At 47.8% G+C, this 21,713-nt stretch overlaps 1 protein-coding gene across 1 annotated transcript in view; it reads right to left on the bottom strand.

Annotated features, from left to right (window-relative positions):
• LOC139276783 (monoglyceride lipase-like) overlaps positions 1-20,903 on the bottom strand; it is a 77,755-nt gene extending 56,852 nt beyond the window's left edge. Inside the window, exons 1-3 of the mRNA XM_070894787.1 lie at positions 20,523-20,903; positions 17,521-17,700; positions 11,458-11,579 (exon numbers count right to left, since the gene is read on the bottom strand). Coding sequence (XP_070750888.1) covers positions 11,458-11,579; positions 17,521-17,700; positions 20,523-20,903 — 683 coding nt within the window. The remainder of the gene's footprint in view (positions 1-11,457; positions 11,580-17,520; positions 17,701-20,522) is intronic.
• Between the last annotated feature and the right edge of the window lie 810 nt (positions 20,904-21,713).

Raw genomic sequence — 21,713 nt, 5'->3', positions numbered from 1 at the left:
CCACTGGTTCCCCCTTATCCAGCCTGCTCGTTACATCCTCAAAGAACTCCAGCAAATTTGTCAAACATGATTTCCCTTTCATAAAACCATGCTGACTCTGCCTGATTGAATTATGTTTTTCCAAATGACCTGCTACTGCTTCCTTAATTATCGACTCCAGCATTTTCCCAATGTTAGGCTAACTGGTCTATAGTTTGCTGCTTTTTGTCTGCCTCCTTTTTTAAATAGAGGCGTTACATTTGTGGTTTTCCAATCCGCTGGGACTGCCCCAGAATCCAGGGAACTTTGGTAGATTATAACCCATGCATCCACTATCTCTGCAGCCACTTCTCTTAAGAGCCTAAGATGTAAGCCATCAGGTCCAGGGGATGTACGCCTTTCATCCCATTATTTTCCCGAATACTACTTCTTTAGTGATAGTGACTGTATCATCACTCCCTCCCTATAGACCCTTGATTATCCACTATTGGGATGTTTTTAGTGTCTTCTAGAGTGAAGACCGATACAAAATATTTGTTCAACATCGCTGCCATTTTCCTGTTCTCCATTATTAATTCCCCAGTCTCATTCTATTGGAGACCCAATATTTACTTTAGCCACTCTTTTCCTTTTTATGTACCGTAGAAACTCTTATTATCTGTTTTTATATTCCACACTAGTTTACTTTCGTAATCTACTTTCCCTGTCTATCATTTTTTAGTCGTTCTTTGCTGGCTTTTATAAGTTTCCCAATCCTCTGGCCTCCTACTAGTCTTGGCCACAGTGTATGCCCTTGTTCTCAATTTGATACCATCCCTTATTTCCTTATTTAGCCATGGATTGTTATCCCTTCTCTTACAGTCTTTCCTTCTCATTGAGATATATTTTTGTTGCGAGTTATGAAATATCTCCTTAAATGCTCATTAACCGTCCCATACTTTAATCTATTTTCCCAATCCACTTTAGCCAACTCTGCATTCATACCTTTGTAGTCTCCTTTATTTAAGCTTAGGGCACTGGTTTGAGATTCAACTTTCTCACCCTCCAACTGAATTTGAAATTTAACCATGTTATGGTCACTCATTCCGACAGGATTCCTTACTAGGAGATCATTTATTAATCCTGTCTCACTACACAGTACCAGATCTAAGGTAGTCTGCTCCCTGGTTGGTTTTGCAACGTACTGTTCAAGGAAACTATCCCGGATACACTCTATGAACTCTTCCTTAAGGCTACCCTGGCAATTTGCTTCATCCAATCACTACGATCGTTAAAATTGGCAATGATTATTGCCATTCCTTTTTTACAAGCCTCCATTATTTCTTGATTTATACTCCGTCCAACAGTGTAGCTACTTTTAGGGAGCCTATAGACTACGCTCTAGCAACTTAACTCCAGCACGGTCTCTCTGGGAGTCCACCATCGTTTGCAGACTGGTAATGATGGGCTCCATGGTGTGCGCAGAGCTCTGCACAATGCTGGAGGCAGGCTCCTTAACATTGCCGACAGGCTCTCGGGCACCTTTGCCATTGCACCTATGATATCAGAGTGCATGGCCATCACTCTTTGTGTGAATGCCTCCCCATCGAGGTCCCCATCTGAATCCTGTGGAGCAGAACGCGAACGTGGCGATGGCAGAAGTCAGAGCACACGTGGCAACCACTGAGACTGCGTGAGAGCAATCTGAGGCTGGATGCAGAACCTTGGGAACCATCTCCCTGGAGGGCATGTTCGCATTGATGCGGTTGAGGACCTCGATGGGGAAACATTCACACAAAGGGTGATGGCCATGCACTCTGACATCATAGGTGTAATGGCAAAGGTGCCCGAGATTGCATGACAGCATCAAAACGTTGCATAGCATTTAGGTGAGACTGCGTGAGAGCAGTCTGATTTTTCCATGCCACCAACCATTGTCTTCATTACAGCACTAAGACATTGAGTTGCTTCCACCTGTGCTGCAATGGAAGCTGCCACGTCTTCCATGACGCGTCATGAGGTCTGGATCCGCACGGTCTCTCTGGGAGTCCACCATCGTCTGCAGATTGGCAATGATGGGCTCCATGGTGTGCGAGCTCTGCGCAATACTGCAGGCAGGCTCCTTACCACTGCCGAGAGGCTCTCGGGCACCTTTGCCATTGCACCTATGATGTCAGAGTGCATGGCCATCACGCTTTGTGTGAATGCCATCGAGATCCTCAACTGAATCCTGTGGAGCAGAACTCGATGCGAACGTGCCCTCCGGGGAGATGGCTCCCGAGGTTCCCTTTCCCCTGGGCTTTGCTGCAGCCCGCTAGACCCCAGTGCATCACCCAGTGCAGACCCCTCTACTAGCCTAACCTCTAAGGAACGTGTAGTGCCAGTATCTGTGCTGGTGCCCATGGGTGAGAGAAGCAATGATGTAGTGCTCAGCTCTTCCTCCTGCTCTTAACTCCCCCCAGAATGTCTTGTGGGGGGGCTCTGGTGCAGGATCGACAGCTTCTGTCTGGGTATCTAAAAGCATAAATGGCACAAGACTTGCATTAAGGTGAGGGCAGTGGGGCAGGAATGGAGCAAGGAATGCAGACAGTATCAGGAGCTGGAAAGTGGTAAATCTTCTGATGTGGGGGTGGGGCAGGGGGAAGAGGTGTGGTATCGACATCTCCGCCGGCCATGGCCCACTACCTACGGGCACTCGCTCATCAAGGTCAGAGAGGGGCCGCAGTTCAAGTTCCCCATCTCCAGTCCTTTACTGCTCCTGTCTATTACATGCTATCTTGGCCTGCAAAAGAAAGGAACTCGCTTGATTAAGAGTCCAGCTATGCATGTGGAAGATATGCCTGCCATGGTTGAATAGCTGTGAACGTAGGCAAGGCATGAGATGAGGATGTGAATGTGAGTATCTGAAGATGCTTGGTGGTTGAGTGGTGTGGAAATGGTGATTTGCATAATGTGCAGAAATAAAGGTTGAGAGGCTGATATGGAGGAGGTGTGGAAGCTTGTACTCATCTTCACCACCCGACATAGGTCACTGAATTTTTTGCGGCACTGGGTGAGGCTTCTCTGCACCACAGTGCTGGCCGCCACCTCCCGGGCCACATCTTGCCACATGGCACGGAACACCTTCGGTGATGGCCTCCTTCCCGATGCAGGGAACAAGGACTCCCTCCTGGTCTCCAGTGCCCTGCCAATGCCTCCAGAGCTACCTCGTTGAATCTTGTGGCCCTTTCCCTTGAAGGGGGATTAGCAGCAGCCATTTCACAATCTTCCTCTGCTCCAGAGATCACTGACTGAAGTGCAGCAATGCTGGAAATGAGCAGCAGCAGGTTGACATGACCTCCCCTTTAAGAGCCAGATCGAGCTGGAGTCAAGGATTGAAGGCTGATTGCTGAATGGAACTCAGCTGTAATTGGGTAAGAGGCTGTGAGTAGCACCCCTGCAGTGCCCAGCTGAGGCCATTAGCGCCTCAGTTATCGCCCCCCCCTTCACACTGGGCGAAAGCAGCCAATATTCCATAATTTGGCAAGGCATCTCACTGGATGCTAAATTTTCTAAAAGTAAAAAATTACCGTCCATTCATGGGATATGGGCATCGCTGGCAAGACTGGCATTTATTGCCCAACCTAATTGCCTTTGAGACGATGGAGGGTAAGCTCTTTCTTGAACCACTTCAGTCATGTGGTGAAGGTATTCCCACAATGCTGTTAGTAGGGAGTTCCAGGATTTTGACCCAGCGACAATGAAGGAATGGCGGTATATTTCCATGTCAGGATGGTGTGTGACTTGGAGGGAAACTTGGAACTCCCATGCGCCTGCTGCCCTTGTCCTTCTAGGTGATGTAGGTCGCGGGTTTCGGAGGTGCTGTCGAAGTAGCCTTGACATGTTGCAGCAGTGTATCTTGCAGGTGGTTCACACTGCAACCAAGGTGTGCCAGTGGTGGAGGGGTTAAATATTTAAGGTGGTGGATCAAGTGGGCTGCTTTGTCCTGGATAGTGTCGAGCTTCTTGAGTGTTGTTGGAGCTGCACTCATCCAGGCAAGTGGAAAGTATTCCATCAAACTCTGACTTTTGCCTTGTAGAAGGTGGAAAGATTTTGGGGAGTCAGGAGGTGAGTCACTCGCTGCAGAATACCCAGCCTCTGACCTGCTCTTGTAGCCACAATATTTATGTGGCTGGTCCAGTTAAGTGTCTGATCAATGGTGACGGCCAGGAGGTTAATGGTGGGAGATTTGACAATGGTAATGCCATTGAATGTCAAGGTAAGATGGTTAGACTCTTTTGTTGGAGATGGTCATTGCCTGGCACTTGTGAGGCATGAATGTTACTTGCCACCATCAGCCCAAGCCTTAATGTTGTCCAGGACTTGTTGCATGCGTACATGGACTGCTTCATTTTCTGGGGAGTTGCGAATGGAACTGAACACTGTAATCATTAACGAGCATCCCCACTTCTGACCTTATGATGGAGGGAAGTTCATTGATGAAGCAGCTAAAGATGTTTGGGCCGAGGACACTGCCCTGAGGAACTCCTGCAGCAATGTCCTAGGGCTGAGATGATTGGCCTCTAACAACCACAACCATCTTCCTTTGTGCTCGGTATGACTCCAGCCAGTGAAGAGTTTCCCCCTGATTACAAGACAACGAGATAGAAGTTTTTAACATTGTGAAAAGATAGGACGATGTAGATAGAAGCAGTTTCCAGTAGTTGAGGAACCATAAATTCAATGTTAAATAAGAGATTTAGAACAGAGGGCAGAAGAAACTCAGAGAGTTATGAGGCTGTGGAATTTACTTGCAGGGTTAGTGGATGAGGCAGAAACTGTGTCAACAATTAGGATTAGACTACATAGGTTGCTGAAGGGAAAGGAGTTGAAAGGTTCCGGACAGGGCGGTTAAATGTGATTAGAACTATACGTTGATATGGAGAGTAAATGGGACAGGAACTGGTTGGGTTGAATGGTCTGTTTCTGTGTTTACGTTGAAAGTGCAGCAAGAAACAGGCCAATTGGTCCAACTGGTCTGTTTATGATTCACAAAGGACCCCCCTGACCCCTCTTCATCTAACCCGAGCAAAATATCCTTCAATTCCTTTCTCCTTCATTTAAACTTTCTCTTAAGTATATCTATGCTATTCACCTCAATGACTCCCTGTGGTAGCAGTTCCACATTCTCACCACTCTCTGTTGAAGAGGTTTCTCCTGAATTTCCGATTGGACTTATTAGTGACAATCTTATATCTATGGCCTCTAGTTTTGAACTCCCTCAGAAGTGGAAACATCTTCTCTATATCTACCCTATCGAAACCTTTCATGATTTTAAAGACCTCCATTAGGTCACCCCTCAGCCTTCTCTTTTATAAAGAAAAAGCCCCAGGCTGTTCAGCCTTTGCCGAGAAATATATTCTCTCAGTTCTGGTATCATCCTTGGGGATCTTTTTTGCACCTTCTCCAGTGCCTCTGTATCCTTTTTATAATATGACCAGAACTGTGCACAGTACTTGTAAGTCACTAGATTGATTCATGCGATGAGAGATTATCTAACATGAGCCTATACTCTCTGGAGTCCAGAAGAATGGGAGGTGATCTCGTTGAAACATTCAAGATTCTGAAGGGGATTGACAGGGTAGATGCTGAGAGGTTGTTTCCCCTGGCTGGAGAGTCTAGAACTAGGGGTCACAGTCTCAGGATAAGGGGTAGGTCATTTAAGACAGAGATGAGGAAGATATTCTTCACTCAGGGGATTGTGAATCTTTGGGATTTTCTACCCCAGAATTGAAGGCTGAGACAGATAGATTTTTGGAGTCTAGGGGAATCAAAGGATATGGGGATCGGGCGGGAAAGTGGAGTTGAGGTCGATGCTCAGCCATGATCTTATTGAATGGCGGAGCAGGCTCGAGGAGCCGAATGGCCTACTCCTGCTCCTAATTCTTATGTTCCTATGTTCTTCGACCTCTATGTATTCAGTCATTGAATGGAGGGGTATCCATTTTACCAAAGTGAGCAGTAAAATATTATTTTCAATTGCCTTTACTTAAATCCTAATGAAATGATCGATATTACAGGGACAATCCAGATGGCTACAATTGTGAAAAGTTGAGGAAGGGAAAGAATCATTATACAACCATATTCCTCGCACTTTTTTGTTGTACTGGGAAGTGGGCGTCGCTGGCAAGGTCGGCATTTATTGCCCATCCTTAATTGCCCTTGAGAAGGTGGTGGTGAGCCGCCTCTTGAACCGTTGCAGTCTGTGTGGTGAAGGTGCTCCCAGAGTGCTGTTAGGGAGGTGTCATGTATCTCACTTTACTGTATATAACTGTATCTTACCATGCTATACATGACTGTAACTGGATATGACCTGTAACAATAAGCATACCTTACCACCAGGGGTGCACTTGCAGGAGACACTCTATACCTGTCCCACTGTGGTATATAAAGGGAGGTCTCAGGCAAGTGCAGGACTGGAGAGCTGGAATTAAAGGTGCAGGTCCTGAGTGACCTTGACTTCAGCATATGTCACGTGTAAGTCAGTATATTAGAGTCAGGACTTAACAGTGGCGACGAGTTACGGGATCACAGAATCCACAGAATGGCTACCAACAGCTCAGATGAGAAATACAATGCTGGAGACAATTGGGATGACTTTATAGAAAGGCTCCAGCAAAGCTTTGTGACCAAAGACTGGCTGGGCGACGATAAGGCAGACGAGAAGAGCCCATCTCTTGACCAGCTGTGGCTCGAAAACATACGCTTTAATGAAAAACCTGCTGGCACCCGAGAAACCTGCAAGCAAGTCGTTTGAGGAGCTGAGCACACTGGTGAGAGACCACCTGAAGCCAGCGAGCAGACACAGGTTCTACAACTACAGACGCTGTGTGGGCCAAAGCGTACCCGACTTCGTGGCGGAACTTCGGAGGCTGGCTAGTTCATGTGAGTTCCCCAATGAACTAAGGAGAGAAGTACTGAGAGACTTTTTTATTGAAGGAATAGGCCACGCGGGCATATTCCCAAAGCTGAAAGAGACTAAGAACTTGATTCTAGAGGCAGAAGCACTGGTCGCACAGACGTTCTTGGCAGGCGAAGAAGAAACGAGACTGATCTATACTTCGGGTATGACAACCAATGAGGCATCGGAACAAGGGGTTCACATTGTGAAACAAACCGCTACCCCCACACACAGACAAAGGCAGGAGAGCAGGCCTTCAACAGCAGACAGTGGCGCCAGAAGCCATCAAAATCAAGGGCCACATGAACGGCCAATCACACCTCATCAACCCACAATGCGAGCAATCAACAACAGATTGCGAGAAGCTCACGGGAGATCAGCCAGATGCAGCTCATCCTTCGGAAACAATGGAAACGGTTTGTGTTGGAGATGTGGGGAAAGGCACTCAACCAGGGTATGTTGATTTCAGCATGCCGCTTGCAGAAACTGCAACTACACAGGGCATCTGGCTCATATGTGCAGAAAAACAGCAGCTCGGCTGGTATACGAATCGGAAGGATTGTAAAGCGGACCAGAAGACTGTTGGAACAGTGCACGGGACACCAAGGTACAGCGGGTTAACACGATCAATGTCCACTGTTCTTACACCAAGATGCCTCCAATTATGAGGAGGATTCTACACAACGGGATACCCGTCAACATGGAACTGGACACGGGGGCCAGTCAATCCCTCATGAGCATTCAACAATTTGAACAGCTGTGGCCGCACAAAAGCAACAGACCAAAATTCACAAAGATCGACACCAAACTAAGGACCAATACTAAAGAAATCGTCCCAGTCCTTGGCAGCGCCATGCTCTCAGTCATACACAAAGGGATGGTGCACCAACTTTCCCTGTGGATTGTCCCCGGGGATCTCCCAGCCCTGTTGAGGAGAAGCTAGCTAGCAGAACTTAATTGGAAATGGGATGATGTTCACGCCATGTCGTCAGAGGAACGGATCTCCTGCTTAACAGTTCTAAGCCTTTTTGAACATCTTTTTCAGCCAGGTGTGGGCACCTTCAAAGGGGCTAAAGTTAGAATCTACATCACACAGAATGCCAGACCGGTCCATCACAAGGCTAGAGCTGTGCCTTATGTGATGAGGGAAAAGATTGAAAACGGACTGGACCAACTTCTGCGGGAAGGCATAATTTCTCCCGTGGAATTCAGCGACTGGCAAGCCCCATCGTCCCCGTCATGAAGCCTGATGGATCCGTGCGAATCTGTGGAGATTACAAGTCTACCATAAACAGAGTTTCCCTACAGGACCAATACCCGCTGCCCAGAGCGGAGGACCTATTTGCCACGTTGGCTGGAGGAAAACTTTTCTCGAAACTAGATCTCACATCTGCGTATATGACGCAAGAACTGACCGAAGAGTCTAAGCTACTCACCACCATCAACACACATCGAGGCTTTTTTGTGCCCATTCGACATCAGGTCGGCAGCTGCTATATTCCAGCGCAACATGGAAAGTCTGCTCAAGTCCATCCCGGGGACGGTTGTGTTTCAAGATGACATACTCATCACGGGCAGGGACACTGACTCTCATCTCCGCAATCTTGAGGAAGTACTAAGTCGATTGGATTGGGTCAGCCAAAGAGTTAAGAAATCCAAGTGTCCGTTTCTTGCGCCTGAGGTTGAATTTTTGGGCAGAAGGATTGCCGCTGATGGAATCCGCCCACCCGAATCCAAAACCGAAGCGATTCGCCTGGCACCCACATCCCGGAATGTCTCGGAACTGCGCGCCTTTCTCGGGTTACTCAATTACTTTGGAAACTTTATGCAGAACTTGAGCACGCTGCTGGAGCCTCTCCACGTGCTACTCAGAAAGGGGTGCGATTGGTTTTGGGGGGGATGTCCAAGAACGCGACTTCAATAAGGCACGCAACCTTCTATGTTCCAAGAGTGTTTTAGCTTTTTTTGACCCAGGTAAAAAGTTAGTCCTTATGTGTGATGCGTCAGCATATGGGGTCGGGTGCGTTTTACAGCACGTCAATGATGCGGGTAAATTGCAGCCCGTTTGTGCCTCCAGGTCGCTCTCGCGGGCGGAGCACGGGTACGATATAGTTGAGAAGGAGGCGCTCGCGTGCGTGTATGGTGTCAAAAAGATGCACATTTTCGGGGCCAATTTTGGGTTAGAAACCGACCACAAACCCCTGACATCCCTACTATCCGAGTGCAAGGCAATCAACGCCAACGCCTCGGCGCGCATCCAGCAGTGGACAATCATTCTGGCGGCTTACGACTACACGATAAGGCACAGACCAGGCACAGACAACTGTGCCAACGCGCTTAGCAGGCTACCCCTGGCGACCACAGAAGGGTCGGACGAACAGGACTGTGAGATGGTCATGGCAATCAATGCCTTTGAATCCACAGGTTCGCCCAGAATTCCAAAGATTCACAACCCTCAGAGATTGCAGAGATAGGGAGCAGCGAGGCCATGGAGGGATTTGTAAACAGGGGTGAGAATTTTAAAATCGAAGCTTTGTTTAACCGGGAGCCAATGTAGGTCAGTGAACACAGGGGTGCTGGGCTATGTTCCCTGTCATTTTGTTTGGCCCTGTTCAGCCCCTTTAAGTGGCTGTGCGGACCATTCAAATTATCGCGCATGTGTGGTTGTTACATTGAAATGCCGTCTGCGCGGGTTCCCTGTAGCAGTACGCGGCCATGGCCACGCATCTAACCGGAAACACAGGGGTGAGCGGGACTTGGTGCGAGTTAGGACACGGGCAGCCGAGTTTTGGATCACCTCAATTGTACGTAGGAGGCCAGCCAGGAGTGCTTTGGAATAGTTAAGTCTAGAGGTAACAAGGGCATGGATGAGGGCTTCAGTAGCAGATGAGCTGAGATGGGGCGGGGGTGGGCGGGCGAGGGGAGAACTGCAATGTTACGGAGGTGGAAATAGGCAGTCTTAGGGCTTTGCTCTTCCCAATATTTAATTGGAGAAAATTTCTGCTCATCGAGAACTGGATGTCGGACAAGCAGTCTGACAATTTAGAGACAGTGGAGTGGTCAAGAGAAGTGGAGCTGGAGGTTGTCAGCATTCATGTGGAAACTGATGTGGTGTTTTTGGATGATGTTGCCAAGGGGCAGCATGTAGATGAGGCATAGGATGGGGCTAAGGATAGATCCTTGGGGGGCACCAGAGATAACAATGTCTGAGTGGGAAGAGAAGCCATTGCAGGTGATTCTTTGGCTACAATTAGATAAGAATAGAACCAGGTGAATGCAGTCCCACCCAGCTGGATGCCAGTGGAGAGGTGTTGTAGAAGGCTGGAGCGGTTAACCGTGCCAAAGGCTGCAGACAGGCCAAGAAGAATGAGGAGGGATAATTTACCTTTGTCAGAGTCACATAGGATGTCATTTGAGACTGTGGCAAGGACAGAAACCTGATTGGACGGATTCAAACGCGGAGTTCTGGGAAAGATGGGCATGGATTTGGGTGGCGACAACATGTTCCAAGGACTTTGGAGAGGAAAGGGAGGTAGGAGATGGGGTTTGCAAGGCCGGAGGAGTTCAGTTGTTTTTTTGTGGAGTGGTGATGGCAGATTTTAAGGAGGGGGACAGTACCTCAGGAGAGAGAACCGTTAACACTATCAGCTAACATAGGAGTCAGAAAAGGAAGTTGGGTAGTCAGTTTGGTGGGAATAGGGTCAAGGGAGCAGGAAGTAGGTCACGTGGACAAGATGAGTGAAGAGAGGTCATGAAGGGTGATGGGAGAGAAACTGGAGAGAGACGAGTGTTCAGGGATAGGATGGGGGGAACCTTAGAGGAAGTTTACCCCGGTGGGCTAGGGGAGGAAGGGAAGTGGCAGAGGCAGCTGATCGGATGGTCTCAATTAGAGGCAAAGAAGTACATGAGCTCCTCGCACTTGTTGGAGGCGAGTGTGGAGGAGGCAGAGGAGAGGGGTTTACGAAGACGGTTTGCAGTAGTGAAAGGAAGCCAGGGATTATCTTTGCATTCCAGAATTATCCTGGAATAATGAGCAATTTTGGCAGAGCGAGCAGGACCCGATAGTGCTTTACGTGGTCCAGTCAGATCTGGCGGTGAATGGCTAAACCAGTTGTCCGCCACATCCGTTCAAGTCTGAAATTAGTCCTTGGACTGAAGGGAGCGAAGATGAGGACCATACCAGGGGAATGGCTAAGGTGTGAGAGAGTAATAGTTTCAATCAGGACTAGGCCATCAAAGGTGGTGGTGAGGATGTGGTTGAGCACTTCGGTAGCAGCAGAAATGTCCTGGTGAATGGACGGCCTAAGGCTGGCATAATTGGGATTTTGTAAGTGAATTGTGATCTCTTGTGGGGGCCTTGAAACATTGCCTGATACCCGAGAATGATTCTCCTCAGTCTGATCAATTTCACTTGCCCTACCCAACTCTTTCCTCCCCTGTTTAAACTGCGGGGGGGATGAAATTACATCTGCATAATACATGATATGAAAAACTCACTCAACAATCAAGTGCCATTAAGTTAAACCGGAACCTGTTTTTACATTGAAGGTTAAGCTAACCTGGGCTGGGTTTTTGGCATCCAGTATCTGCAGAATAAGTAATTCCCATCTGCGTTGATTAAATGCGGTATGTCCCTGTAAAACACGCCTTGAGGTGTCACCCGGTCATCCGGTTCCTGCGACTTCCCAAGGCAACACCAATAGCAACAGTGTGATTTAGCACACATCTCGTTAAAAGAGGGAGACAGAACAAGTCGACGAGTTACATCTTCCTTCTTTCTTTGAACGATTAAGAAACATTGTAGCCATAATAACTCTCCATGGAGTCACGCCCTTTGCCCCGGTGACACATCACAATCCATGTGTGAAACACACGCCACAGAACACAGCACCAACCTCAAATTATTACACGTAACGGATCGCGAAACAATCAGACAACACACGGGAATTCTTATTGCTATATCAAGACGCGCCTGCTTTTTGTTTCAAGTCCCTTCACCCTCACTTGCCCACAAACCCCCTAAAAGCCTGTTAAGACGGTCTTTAAAAAAAACGCTCCCTTCCCTCTCACTCAGAATTGCAGAGTGTGAAACCAGAGCGACTGCCTCCTTTGCTAATTTGGTACTTTGTTTCAAAAAGAGGGAGAGAGACAGACCCGGGTACAAGGAGAAGGCAGCATTTTGTGCTCATGTATGTACACACGCCAGCTTTCGTCCCAACCTTGAATAAATAAGGACACATCACACACTACACTGATGAATCCAATACATTAACCCCAGACACAACTATTTTTAACATAACTTTAAATCAAGTGCCCCCTTTTGGTGAGGTTAATTAGGAATCCAGATGTAGATAATTGGGAATCCAGATTTGGCTAATTGAAAATCCAGATGTGGTTAATTGCATATCTGATTAGTAGATTTTTAAAATGTGTAATAGACTGTCATTGGGCACGTAATCTCAATATTCCTGTTCACATAGGACATGCATGTGAACTTTAACCTTTCTGTTGGTAAAAAAGTGAGATGAGAAGCAGAATGTGCAAGTGTTTTTTTGATCGTTGTGCATGCTTTACTTCCTTGGTTACTGAATGGTAGCAGATATTTGTTAAGTCAAGTACATTTACCTGTATTGGATGTAACTAGCTAAAACAGTGTCACCCACAGCTGTGGCTACTCAACGGTTTCTACTGGACAGCACTGGGCTAGACAAAACATACTCCACTGTCAGAACCAGAGGCTGGTGGAAATCAGCTTTGCAGAGAGTAATGGGCAAGTCACCTTCTAAAGAAAAGAAAGACAATTTTGGGCGAGAAATTTATTTGAATAGCGGCAGCCGTTAGTGCCCAAGAGGGGCGCTAACGCACTGCTAAGTGCTTACCTGCCGAGTGCCGTGCTAACAGCGCCTCCCGTGAACCTGAGTGCAGGTGTGGCTGTGCCCTCTAGCGCCACCCACTTGCTGACATCAGTGACTGTGCAACGCCCTGTTAGTGCCCAGACACGAACTTCAGTGGGATCGCCTGCCTTACCGCCTGGCACTAATCGCGGCAGAAAAAGCAGGCGTTCACAGCTGTCAGAGAAGCTCCCGGGGCGCTAATTAAAGGGATGAGCAGTTGGGTCTTTATGAGTTAAGAAACTCAGATGTGCTTGCACTTTATTTCCATTGATTTCACTTTCTTTACTGTCTAACGCGCTTCCTGATGTTCAAATTAGCTCCCTTGCATTTGTTTCTAAGTGTTCAGGTGCTCCAGCTAACTTCCACTTTAAGCACCAGGATGCTGGTATTGCAGCACCAGAACTTCGTTAGCGTCCCGCGCCAGCGCCCCGTGATTCCAGTTTAGCGCCCTAAGAGAAGTGTGGAACGCTTCCCTTAGTGCGTCACTCCACTCTTGGGGCTGGATTTTCATAGAAACATAGAAATCTACAGTGCAGAGGAGGCCATTTTGGCCCATCATGTCAGCGCCGACCGACAAAGAACCACACGGCTCTCGGTCAGCAGCCCTGAAGGTTACATATAAACCGATGAACAATGAACAATGGTGGGAAGGTAAAGGGCATCTGGCCAACCAGTCCGTCCTACACAACTATGGCACCTCTTGCACCGCAACATTCTGTAGTCCACCCCAAGCAGAGCCATGCGATCTCCTGGGAGAGACAGAAAACCAGGTTAAAACCCAGGCCAACTGGGGAAAAAATCTGGGAAAATTCCTCTCCGACCAATCCAGATGATCGAAACTAATCCAGGAGATCACTCTCATTGTATTCGATTCCCTGCAGTACTTACCATCGTATCTGCGCCAGCCAACAAGAGGTTATCCAGTCTAATCCCACTTACCAGCTCTAGGTCCTGCAGGTGACGGTACTTCAAGTGCCCATCCAAGCACCTTTTAAATGTGGTGAGGGTTTCTGCCTCTACCACCCTTCCAGGCAGTGAATTCCAGACCCCCACTATCCTCTGTGTGAAGAAGCATCCCCTCAAATCCCCTCTGAATCTTCCACCAACCACCTTAAAACTATACACCCTCGTAATAGATCCCTGCACTAAACAAAATAGGCTCTTGCTATATACTATATCGAAGCCCCTCAAAATTTTATACACCTCAATGAGATCTCCTCTCAGCCTCCTCTGTTCCCAAGAGAGCAAACCCAGCCTATCCAATCTGTCCTCATAGCTAAGATTCTCTATTCCAGGCAGCATCCTCGTAAATTTCCTCTGCACCCTCTCCAGTGCAATCACGTCCTTCCTATAATACGGTGACCGTATTCCAGCTGTGGCATAACCAGAGTATTATACAATTTAAGCATAACCTACCTGCTCTTATATTCTATGCCTTGACCAATAAAGGCAAGCATTCTGTATGCCTTCTTAACCACCTTATCCACCTGGCCTGCTACTTTCAGGGATCTGTGGACAAGCACTCCAAGGTCCCTTTGTTTGGCCTGAGCGGTCCGGATCTCCTCCTTGAATGCCTCCCACTGTTCTGACACTAATTTACCTACAAGTAGCTGTTTCCAGTCCAGTGTGGCCAAATCACTTCTCAACTTAGAAAAGTTAGCTTTTCCCCAATTTGGGACTTCCAAGTGGCCTATCATTTAATGTGTATACCCTTTCTTTAGTCACCCTCCCCAAGTGCATTACCTCATACTTCTCCGAATTAAATTCCATTTGCCACTGTTCTGCCCACCTGACCAGTAGATTGATATCCTCCTGCATTCCATGACTATCCTCTTCATTATCAACCACGCAGCCAATTTTAGTATCATCTGCAAACTTCTTAATCATACCCTTATATTCAAATCTAGATCATTGATGTATACCACAAAAAGCAAGGGACCCAGTACTGAACCCTGCAGAACCCCACTGGAAACATCCTTCCAGTTAGAAAAACATCCATCAACCATTACCCTTTGCTTCCTGCCTCTGAGCCAATTTTGGATCCAACTTGCCACTTTGCCCTGGATCCCATGGGCTTTTACATTCATGACCAGTCTGCCATGTGGGACCTTATCAAAAAGTTTAGCTAACCTACACGATCTTCGCTTAACAAATCCATGCTGACTGTCCCTGATTAATCCTTGTCTTTCTAAATGTAGATTTATCCTGTGTTTCAGGATTTTTTCCAATAATTTTCCCACCACTGAGGTTAGGCCGACAGGCCTGTAATTACTCGGCCTATCCCTTTCTCCCTCCTTAAAAAGGGTACCACATTAGCAGTCCTCTGGCACTATGCCCAAATCCAAAGAGCACTGGAAAATGATGGTCAAGGCCTCTGCTATTTCCTCTTTTACTTCACTCAACAGCCTGGGATGCATTTCATCCGGGCCTGTGGACTTATCTACTTTCAAAGCTCTTAATACCTCTTCTCTCACTATGTTTATTTCATCCAGAATTTCACACTCCTCCTCGATAACAGTATCTGCATTGCCCCTTTCCTTTGTGAAAACACGCAAAGTATTCATTCAGAATCACACCAACATTTTTCGCCTCCATTACCCTCATGGTCTCTAATAGGCCCTACCCTTTCTTTAGTTATCCTCTTGCTCTTAATATATTTATAGAACATCTTTGGGTTTTCCTTAATTTTACTTGCCAAGAATTTTTCATGCTCTCTCTTAGCATCCCTAATATCCTTTTTAATTTTGCCTCTGAACTTTCTATATTCCTCCAGAGATGACATACGCTTCCCTTTTTTTCTTTATCCTCTCCTGTAAGTCCCTAGACATCCAGGGGGCTCTAGAATTGTTATTCCCAGCCTTTTTCTTTAAGGGCACATGTTTGGCCTGAGCGGTCCGGATCTCCTCCTTGAATGCCTTCCACTGTTCTGACACTGATTTACCTACAAGTAGCTGCTTCCAGTCCACTGTGGCCAAATCACTTCTCAACTTAGAAAAGTTAGCTTTTCCCCAATTTGGGACTTTTATTCCTGGTCTATCCTTATCCTTATCCATAACTACCTTGAATCCCACTGAATTGTGGTCACTGGCACCCAAGTGTTCTCCCACTAATACCCCTTCCATCTGCCCAGCTTCATTCCCCAAAACTAAATCCAAAATCGCCCCCTCCCATGTTGGGCGTGTTACATACTGACTAAAAAATGTCCTCTATACCCTTCACACTATATTTGTCCCAATTTGTATTAGGATGGTTGAAATCCCCTACTATTACTGATCTATGGTTTTTGGACATTACAGAAATTTGCCTACATATTTGCTCTTCTATCTCCCACTGTTTGGGGTCTTTACTACACGCCCAGCAGGGTGATCGACCCTTTATTTTTCAGTTCGACCCATATGGCCTCATTTGATGATCCCTCTAACATATCATCTCTCTTCACAGCTGTAATAGTTTCTTTAATCTTGGAATATTGAGCTGCCAAACCTGCCCTTCTTTCAGCCATGTAATGGCTATAATATCATACTCCCAAGTGTCTCCCTGTGCTCTCAGCTCATCCACCATATTTGCTATCCTCCTTGCATTGAAGTATATACCATTTAGCACAGGAAGACCTCCTTGATTACTACTTACCAACCCTTGTTTCCTCTGTCTTACAGATTCACTTTCTACATTCTTGCTTTCCAATTTTAGCTTTATTTCCTTCCTCATTGAATTTTTTCTCAGGTTCCCATCGCCCTGCCAAGCTAGTTTTAACTCTCCGCGGCAGCAGTAGCAAATCTCCTCGTGGGGATATTGGTCCCGGTGCTGTTGAGGTGCAACCCGTCCGGTTTGTACAGGTCCCATCTCCCCCAGAAGCGGTCACAATGCTTGAGGAATTTAAAGCCCTCCCTCCAACACCAACTTTCTAGTCATGCATTCGTCCTCTCTATCCTTCTATTCTTGCGCTCATTAGCACGTGGCACCGATAGTAACCGTTGAGGCCCTACCCTTTATTTTTCTCCTAGCTCCTTAAATTCTGCTTGCAGGATCTCATCCATCTTTCTACCGATGTCATTGGTCTCGAAATGGACCACGACCTCCAGCTGTTTACCCCTCCCCCAGAATGCCCTGCGTCCGCTCTGTAACATCCTTGACCGTGGCACCAGGGAGGCACCATATCATCCTAGAGTCATGTCTATGGCCGCAGAAACGCCTCTCGATTCCTCTAACTATTCAATCCTCTACAACTACAGCTCTGTTATTCTTCATCCCCCCCCCCCCCCATTGCAGCTGAGCCACACGTGGTGCCTTGGACCAAGCTCTGGCTGCACTCCCCAGAGGCACCATCGCCCTCACCAGTGCTGAAAAGAGAATATTGGTTGGAAAGCGAGATGGACTCAGTGGGGGACTCCTGCACTACCTGCCCAGCATTCTTCCGCTGTCTGGTGATCACCCACTTCCCTTTTACCTGCATGCTTTTAAGCTGCGGGGTGACCACCTCCTGAAACATGCTATCCACATAGCTCTCAGCCTCGTGGATGCACCGTAGTGACTCCACCCGCTGCTCAAGCTCCAAAATGCGGAGCTCGAGTGGTTGAAGCTGGAGACACCTCCTGTACACATGGTGAAGAATCCAGGACTTCCCACGACATGCACTCCACAGGACTGAGCTGCCCTGCCATCCCTCTAATTAGACTTATCTGATTAAAAAGAGAAAGATATTTACCAATCAAACAGCCAATCACTTACCTGCCCTGACAAGGGCTGTGAGCTCTTCGCCAGAAGTGAACTCCTCGCTGACCTCCAGCCCTCCTGCTCCTCGTACTCCTGATCTCCCGAACTCACAGAATTCCGGGCCCCCCGAACTGACGAAACTCTCGGGCCTCCCGAACTCTCGGAACTCTTGGGCCTCCCAAACTGTCGGACCTCCTAAACTCAGAGATAAGCTGAGATAAATGAGGCGCAGCAGCTGCCAGGATCATCTGACATTTTGGATGATTTGCACCCCATTTAGTGCCTGGTCGGGGCACAAAAATGATTTTTTTTGGGTGTTATACGAGGCACACACGATTTTATGTATGGGCGGAATTTTTGCCAGTGGTTTTGCGGTGGGGCCGTTGTTTTGACCATCATGCATCGCTGTGCTAGCGCCCCAGGCGGAACTGTCGAGCATGTTGCCTGAACCCGCCAGCAAAATGCAGTCGGACCCAGCGTGCACTAGGTGCTAACGGCGCCGTCTTGAAAATGGAGGAGAAAGTCGGAGTTCTGAGTGATTAAAAGCATTGGGAAAAGAACACTGCGTTACTGCATACTTTTGATTGTGAAGTTTACGTGAGTTTATAGTTTGTTTTAAAGGACTTTTAAGGAGATTTTAAAAGATGGGGTCATGCTATGTCAGCCATTAATCATGGCTGCTATATTTATACGGCGTCGAGCTGGAAGAAGGCTTAGTGATGATCATTTTCAACGTAATCAAAGAGGTCGCAGACGTATGGGGAGGAGGCCTTACCCCCCACGAGTTTATAGGGAACATCGCTCATACCTGCAACTCTCTGAGGCACAATACAGTAGAAGGCTGCGCTTCCAAAAAGAGGTGGTCACAGAGATGCCAGCTCCTACAACCAGATCTACAGCCTTCTCATCATCATAGGAATCGAGGAAGACTTGCTTCCACTCTTAGCATGAGTTCTTCGGTGGCTGTACAGTCCAATACGAGAACCACAGTCCCTGTCGCAGGTGGGACAGATAGTCGTTGACTATCTGTCAATAGGACTGCACTGCCCATCGAGCTAAAGGTGACTGTGGTACTTGCCTTCTATGCCTCCGGCACCTTTCAGGAATCAGCGGGGGGCATATGCTCCATCTCGCAGCACGCTGCACATTGCTGCACTCGCCAGGTGACTACTGCACTGTGTGCATGCAAGATAGAAACATAGAAACATAGAAATTAGGTGCAGGAGCAGGACATTCGGCCCTTCGAGCCTGCACCGCCATTCAATAAGATCATGGCTGATCATTCAATCTCAGTATCCCTTTCCTGCTTTCTCTCCATACCCCTTGATCCCTTTGGCCATAAAAGCCATATCTAACTCCCTTTTGAATATCTAACGAACTGGCCTCTACTTTCTGCAGTAGAGAATTCCACAGGTTAACCACTTTCTGAGTGAAGAAGTTTCTCCTCATCTCAGTTCTAAATGGCTTACCCCTTATTCTTAGACTGTGACCCCTGGACTTCATAAACTTCCCAATGATCAAGGAGAGCCAAAATGAGAGGGCTGTAGCTTTTGGATGATTTGCTGGCTTCCCCAAGGTTCAGGGTTCCATTTACTGTTTGCACTTCACCCTGCAAGCACCTTTACAGAATCCAGAGGTTTACCAAAACCGAAAGGGATTCCACTCCAAGAACGTACAGGTCGTCTGTGACCATACTCAACGCATCATGGCAGTCAATGCCCAATATCCAGGGAGCATCCATGATGCTTTCATCTTGTGCGAGAGCAGTGTCTCACGCATGTTCCAGTGTCAACTACAAGGCCAAAGCTGGATGCTGGAGGACAAAGGTTACGACCTTGCCACCTGGCTCATGACCCTCCTCCGGAACCCTCAGACAGAAGCCGAGCATCGCTATAATGTGAGCCATGCAGCCACATGCAACATTGTCAAACAGACAATTGGAGTGCTCAAGCAGCGCTTCCGAAGCCTGGACCACTCTGGAGGCTGCTTGCAAGACTCCCCTCAGCAGGTCTCTGAGTTCATTGTGGTGTGCTGCATGCTACGCAACTTAGCCATCATGATGGGACAGGATTTGCCAATGGGGATTGCAGAACCACCTCAGGAGAGAGGTGGGGAGGAGGAGGAAGACGGGGAAGAGGAGCCTGGCGAGGAACCCATGCTACCACCACCACCACCCCCACCACAACCACAGGGGAGGGACTGTGCAAATTTTGCTGCTGAGAAAGCCTTACGTCAGCAGCTCATAATTCAACGCTTTGCTTGAAGACTGAACGGCATGTTTGACCGTTGCCTGGTCACTATCCCACCATGTTGACTATTCCCCCTCTTGTTCTGCAAATGAGACACTACACAGGAATGGTTAAGGTGAACAAAATAATTTATTAAACATTGTAAACTTTATCAACTTTGTTAACTTTAATAAAATAACATAAATTAGCTGCATCCAGCAGTGTGATAATTCAACAACAACATTATGAACATGACAAATCAGAACATAATAATAAAATATAAAACATAGGATGCATCCAGCATCAACAGCATAAATGCAGCAACCGCTGCTTTTATTACCGGCTTTCCCCCCCACCTTACCCTTCTGCCCCTCCCTTGCCTGCTGCTCCTAACCCAAGTCGTACCAAGATGGCGTGAAGCAACGTTGTCAGAGCGCTGCTGTGTTGCGGGGAGAGACAATGAAGACGTCACCTGGGGACACACTGGACCAGCTCGTGGCATGGAAGACTCGGCTTCTGACTGGCGTGCCTCTTCACCGGCGTCAATAGTCACAGGTGGTTGGGTCTGGGTGTGCCAGTGGGGAACGCAGAGAGTATGGCAGAAAAGTTTGTGAACTGCATCACTTGCCCAAGCTGAAGCAGAGCTTGTGCCTGTGATGCACCATATTCCGCAAGGCTTTGTCCCACACTCTCTGGGATTCCAATGTCACTGTTGGAGGCCACCAGCCTCGTGTGGGCACAGATGGCCTCGCTGATTTCACGGCTTGCACCGACAATCTGTGATCTTACCTCCGTAAGGGTTGCAGTGAGGGTCTCGATGGTCATGGGAATCCTACACAAGACATCAAGGAGCTGGCGGGTGAGGTAGATGCTCTCCCTGGACAGTCCGACCATGTCCAGTTCCATGTCTGCCTGTCTGTCAGCAGACCGACTTTGCCGACTCACCCTCCGGAAAGATGGTATATGGGATTGGACCTCAGAATTGCGTTGCTGCATGCCACTAGTCCCAGGAGCCTCAGAGTTATTGAACCCCGAGAAAGTTACATCGTCGTCCTTAGACCAGGTGAGTGCCAGTGGTAAAAGAGGGATGGATTGCATCTGCCCCGGAGTCGACGGATCTTCAAACTCGTCCTCTTCTTCCTCCTCCTCCTCCACCTGATGGACTGACATGGAGTGTTGCTTTGAGGGATGCTAGGGCTGTGGCTAGTCATCTGGAAGTGGAAAGCAACAGTCGAGTGGTTAGCAGCAGGGGAGGGGACAGGGTGACATGAGGAAGGTCACATAGCACAAGCTCATTTGAAGGACTGTTGCTGCTCCACTATATCTAGTCCACAGACATTGCATGGCATTGCCCCAACTTACATCCAGAGACACTGCATGACATTGGCCCAACCCTAGTCCACAGACATTGCATGACATTGGCCCAACCATAGTCCACAGACATTGCATGACATTGGCCCAACCCTAGTCCACAGACATTGCATGGCATTGCCCCAACCCTAGTCCACAGACATTGCATGACATTGGCCCAACCCAGCCCAGGGAGTGTGTAGGACTTACCCTCAGTTTCTGAGCAGGGGTCAGCAGCCCCAGTGATAGTTGCCCGACCTGAGATGCCGATGAGACCTGCCACTCGCTCCTCAAGGTCGGTGATTGGCAGGGTCTGAGGTGGACCACCACCTGTCCTCACCTGGCACCAGTTATGAGATTTCTTGGCATGCAAAGATGAAAATGTGAATGCTTACAAGAGGGTATATCTGCTCTTGTGGCACGCACAGATAGTCACCAAAGCATTTATACCATACTGTCTGAATGCAATACAGTCCTCTGTTTGATGGCCTTAGAAGTTGCATGCAGTTCATTGGGAGGACATCGAAGTGCGGCGACATGTTATGAGATCTCAGAAAACAAATTGAATAATGTGTAAAGATCATTCATTGTAAATAGGATGCCAAATTAAGCCTACCGATATGTCATGCA

The sequence above is a fragment of the Pristiophorus japonicus genome, chromosome 12 (genome assembly GCF_044704955.1).
Source record: "Pristiophorus japonicus isolate sPriJap1 chromosome 12, sPriJap1.hap1, whole genome shotgun sequence".
Lineage (NCBI taxonomy): Eukaryota > Metazoa > Chordata > Chondrichthyes > Pristiophoridae > Pristiophorus > Pristiophorus japonicus.
The sequence above is the reverse complement of the archived record's forward strand: the minus strand, read 5'-3'. Positions and strand labels throughout refer to the sequence as shown.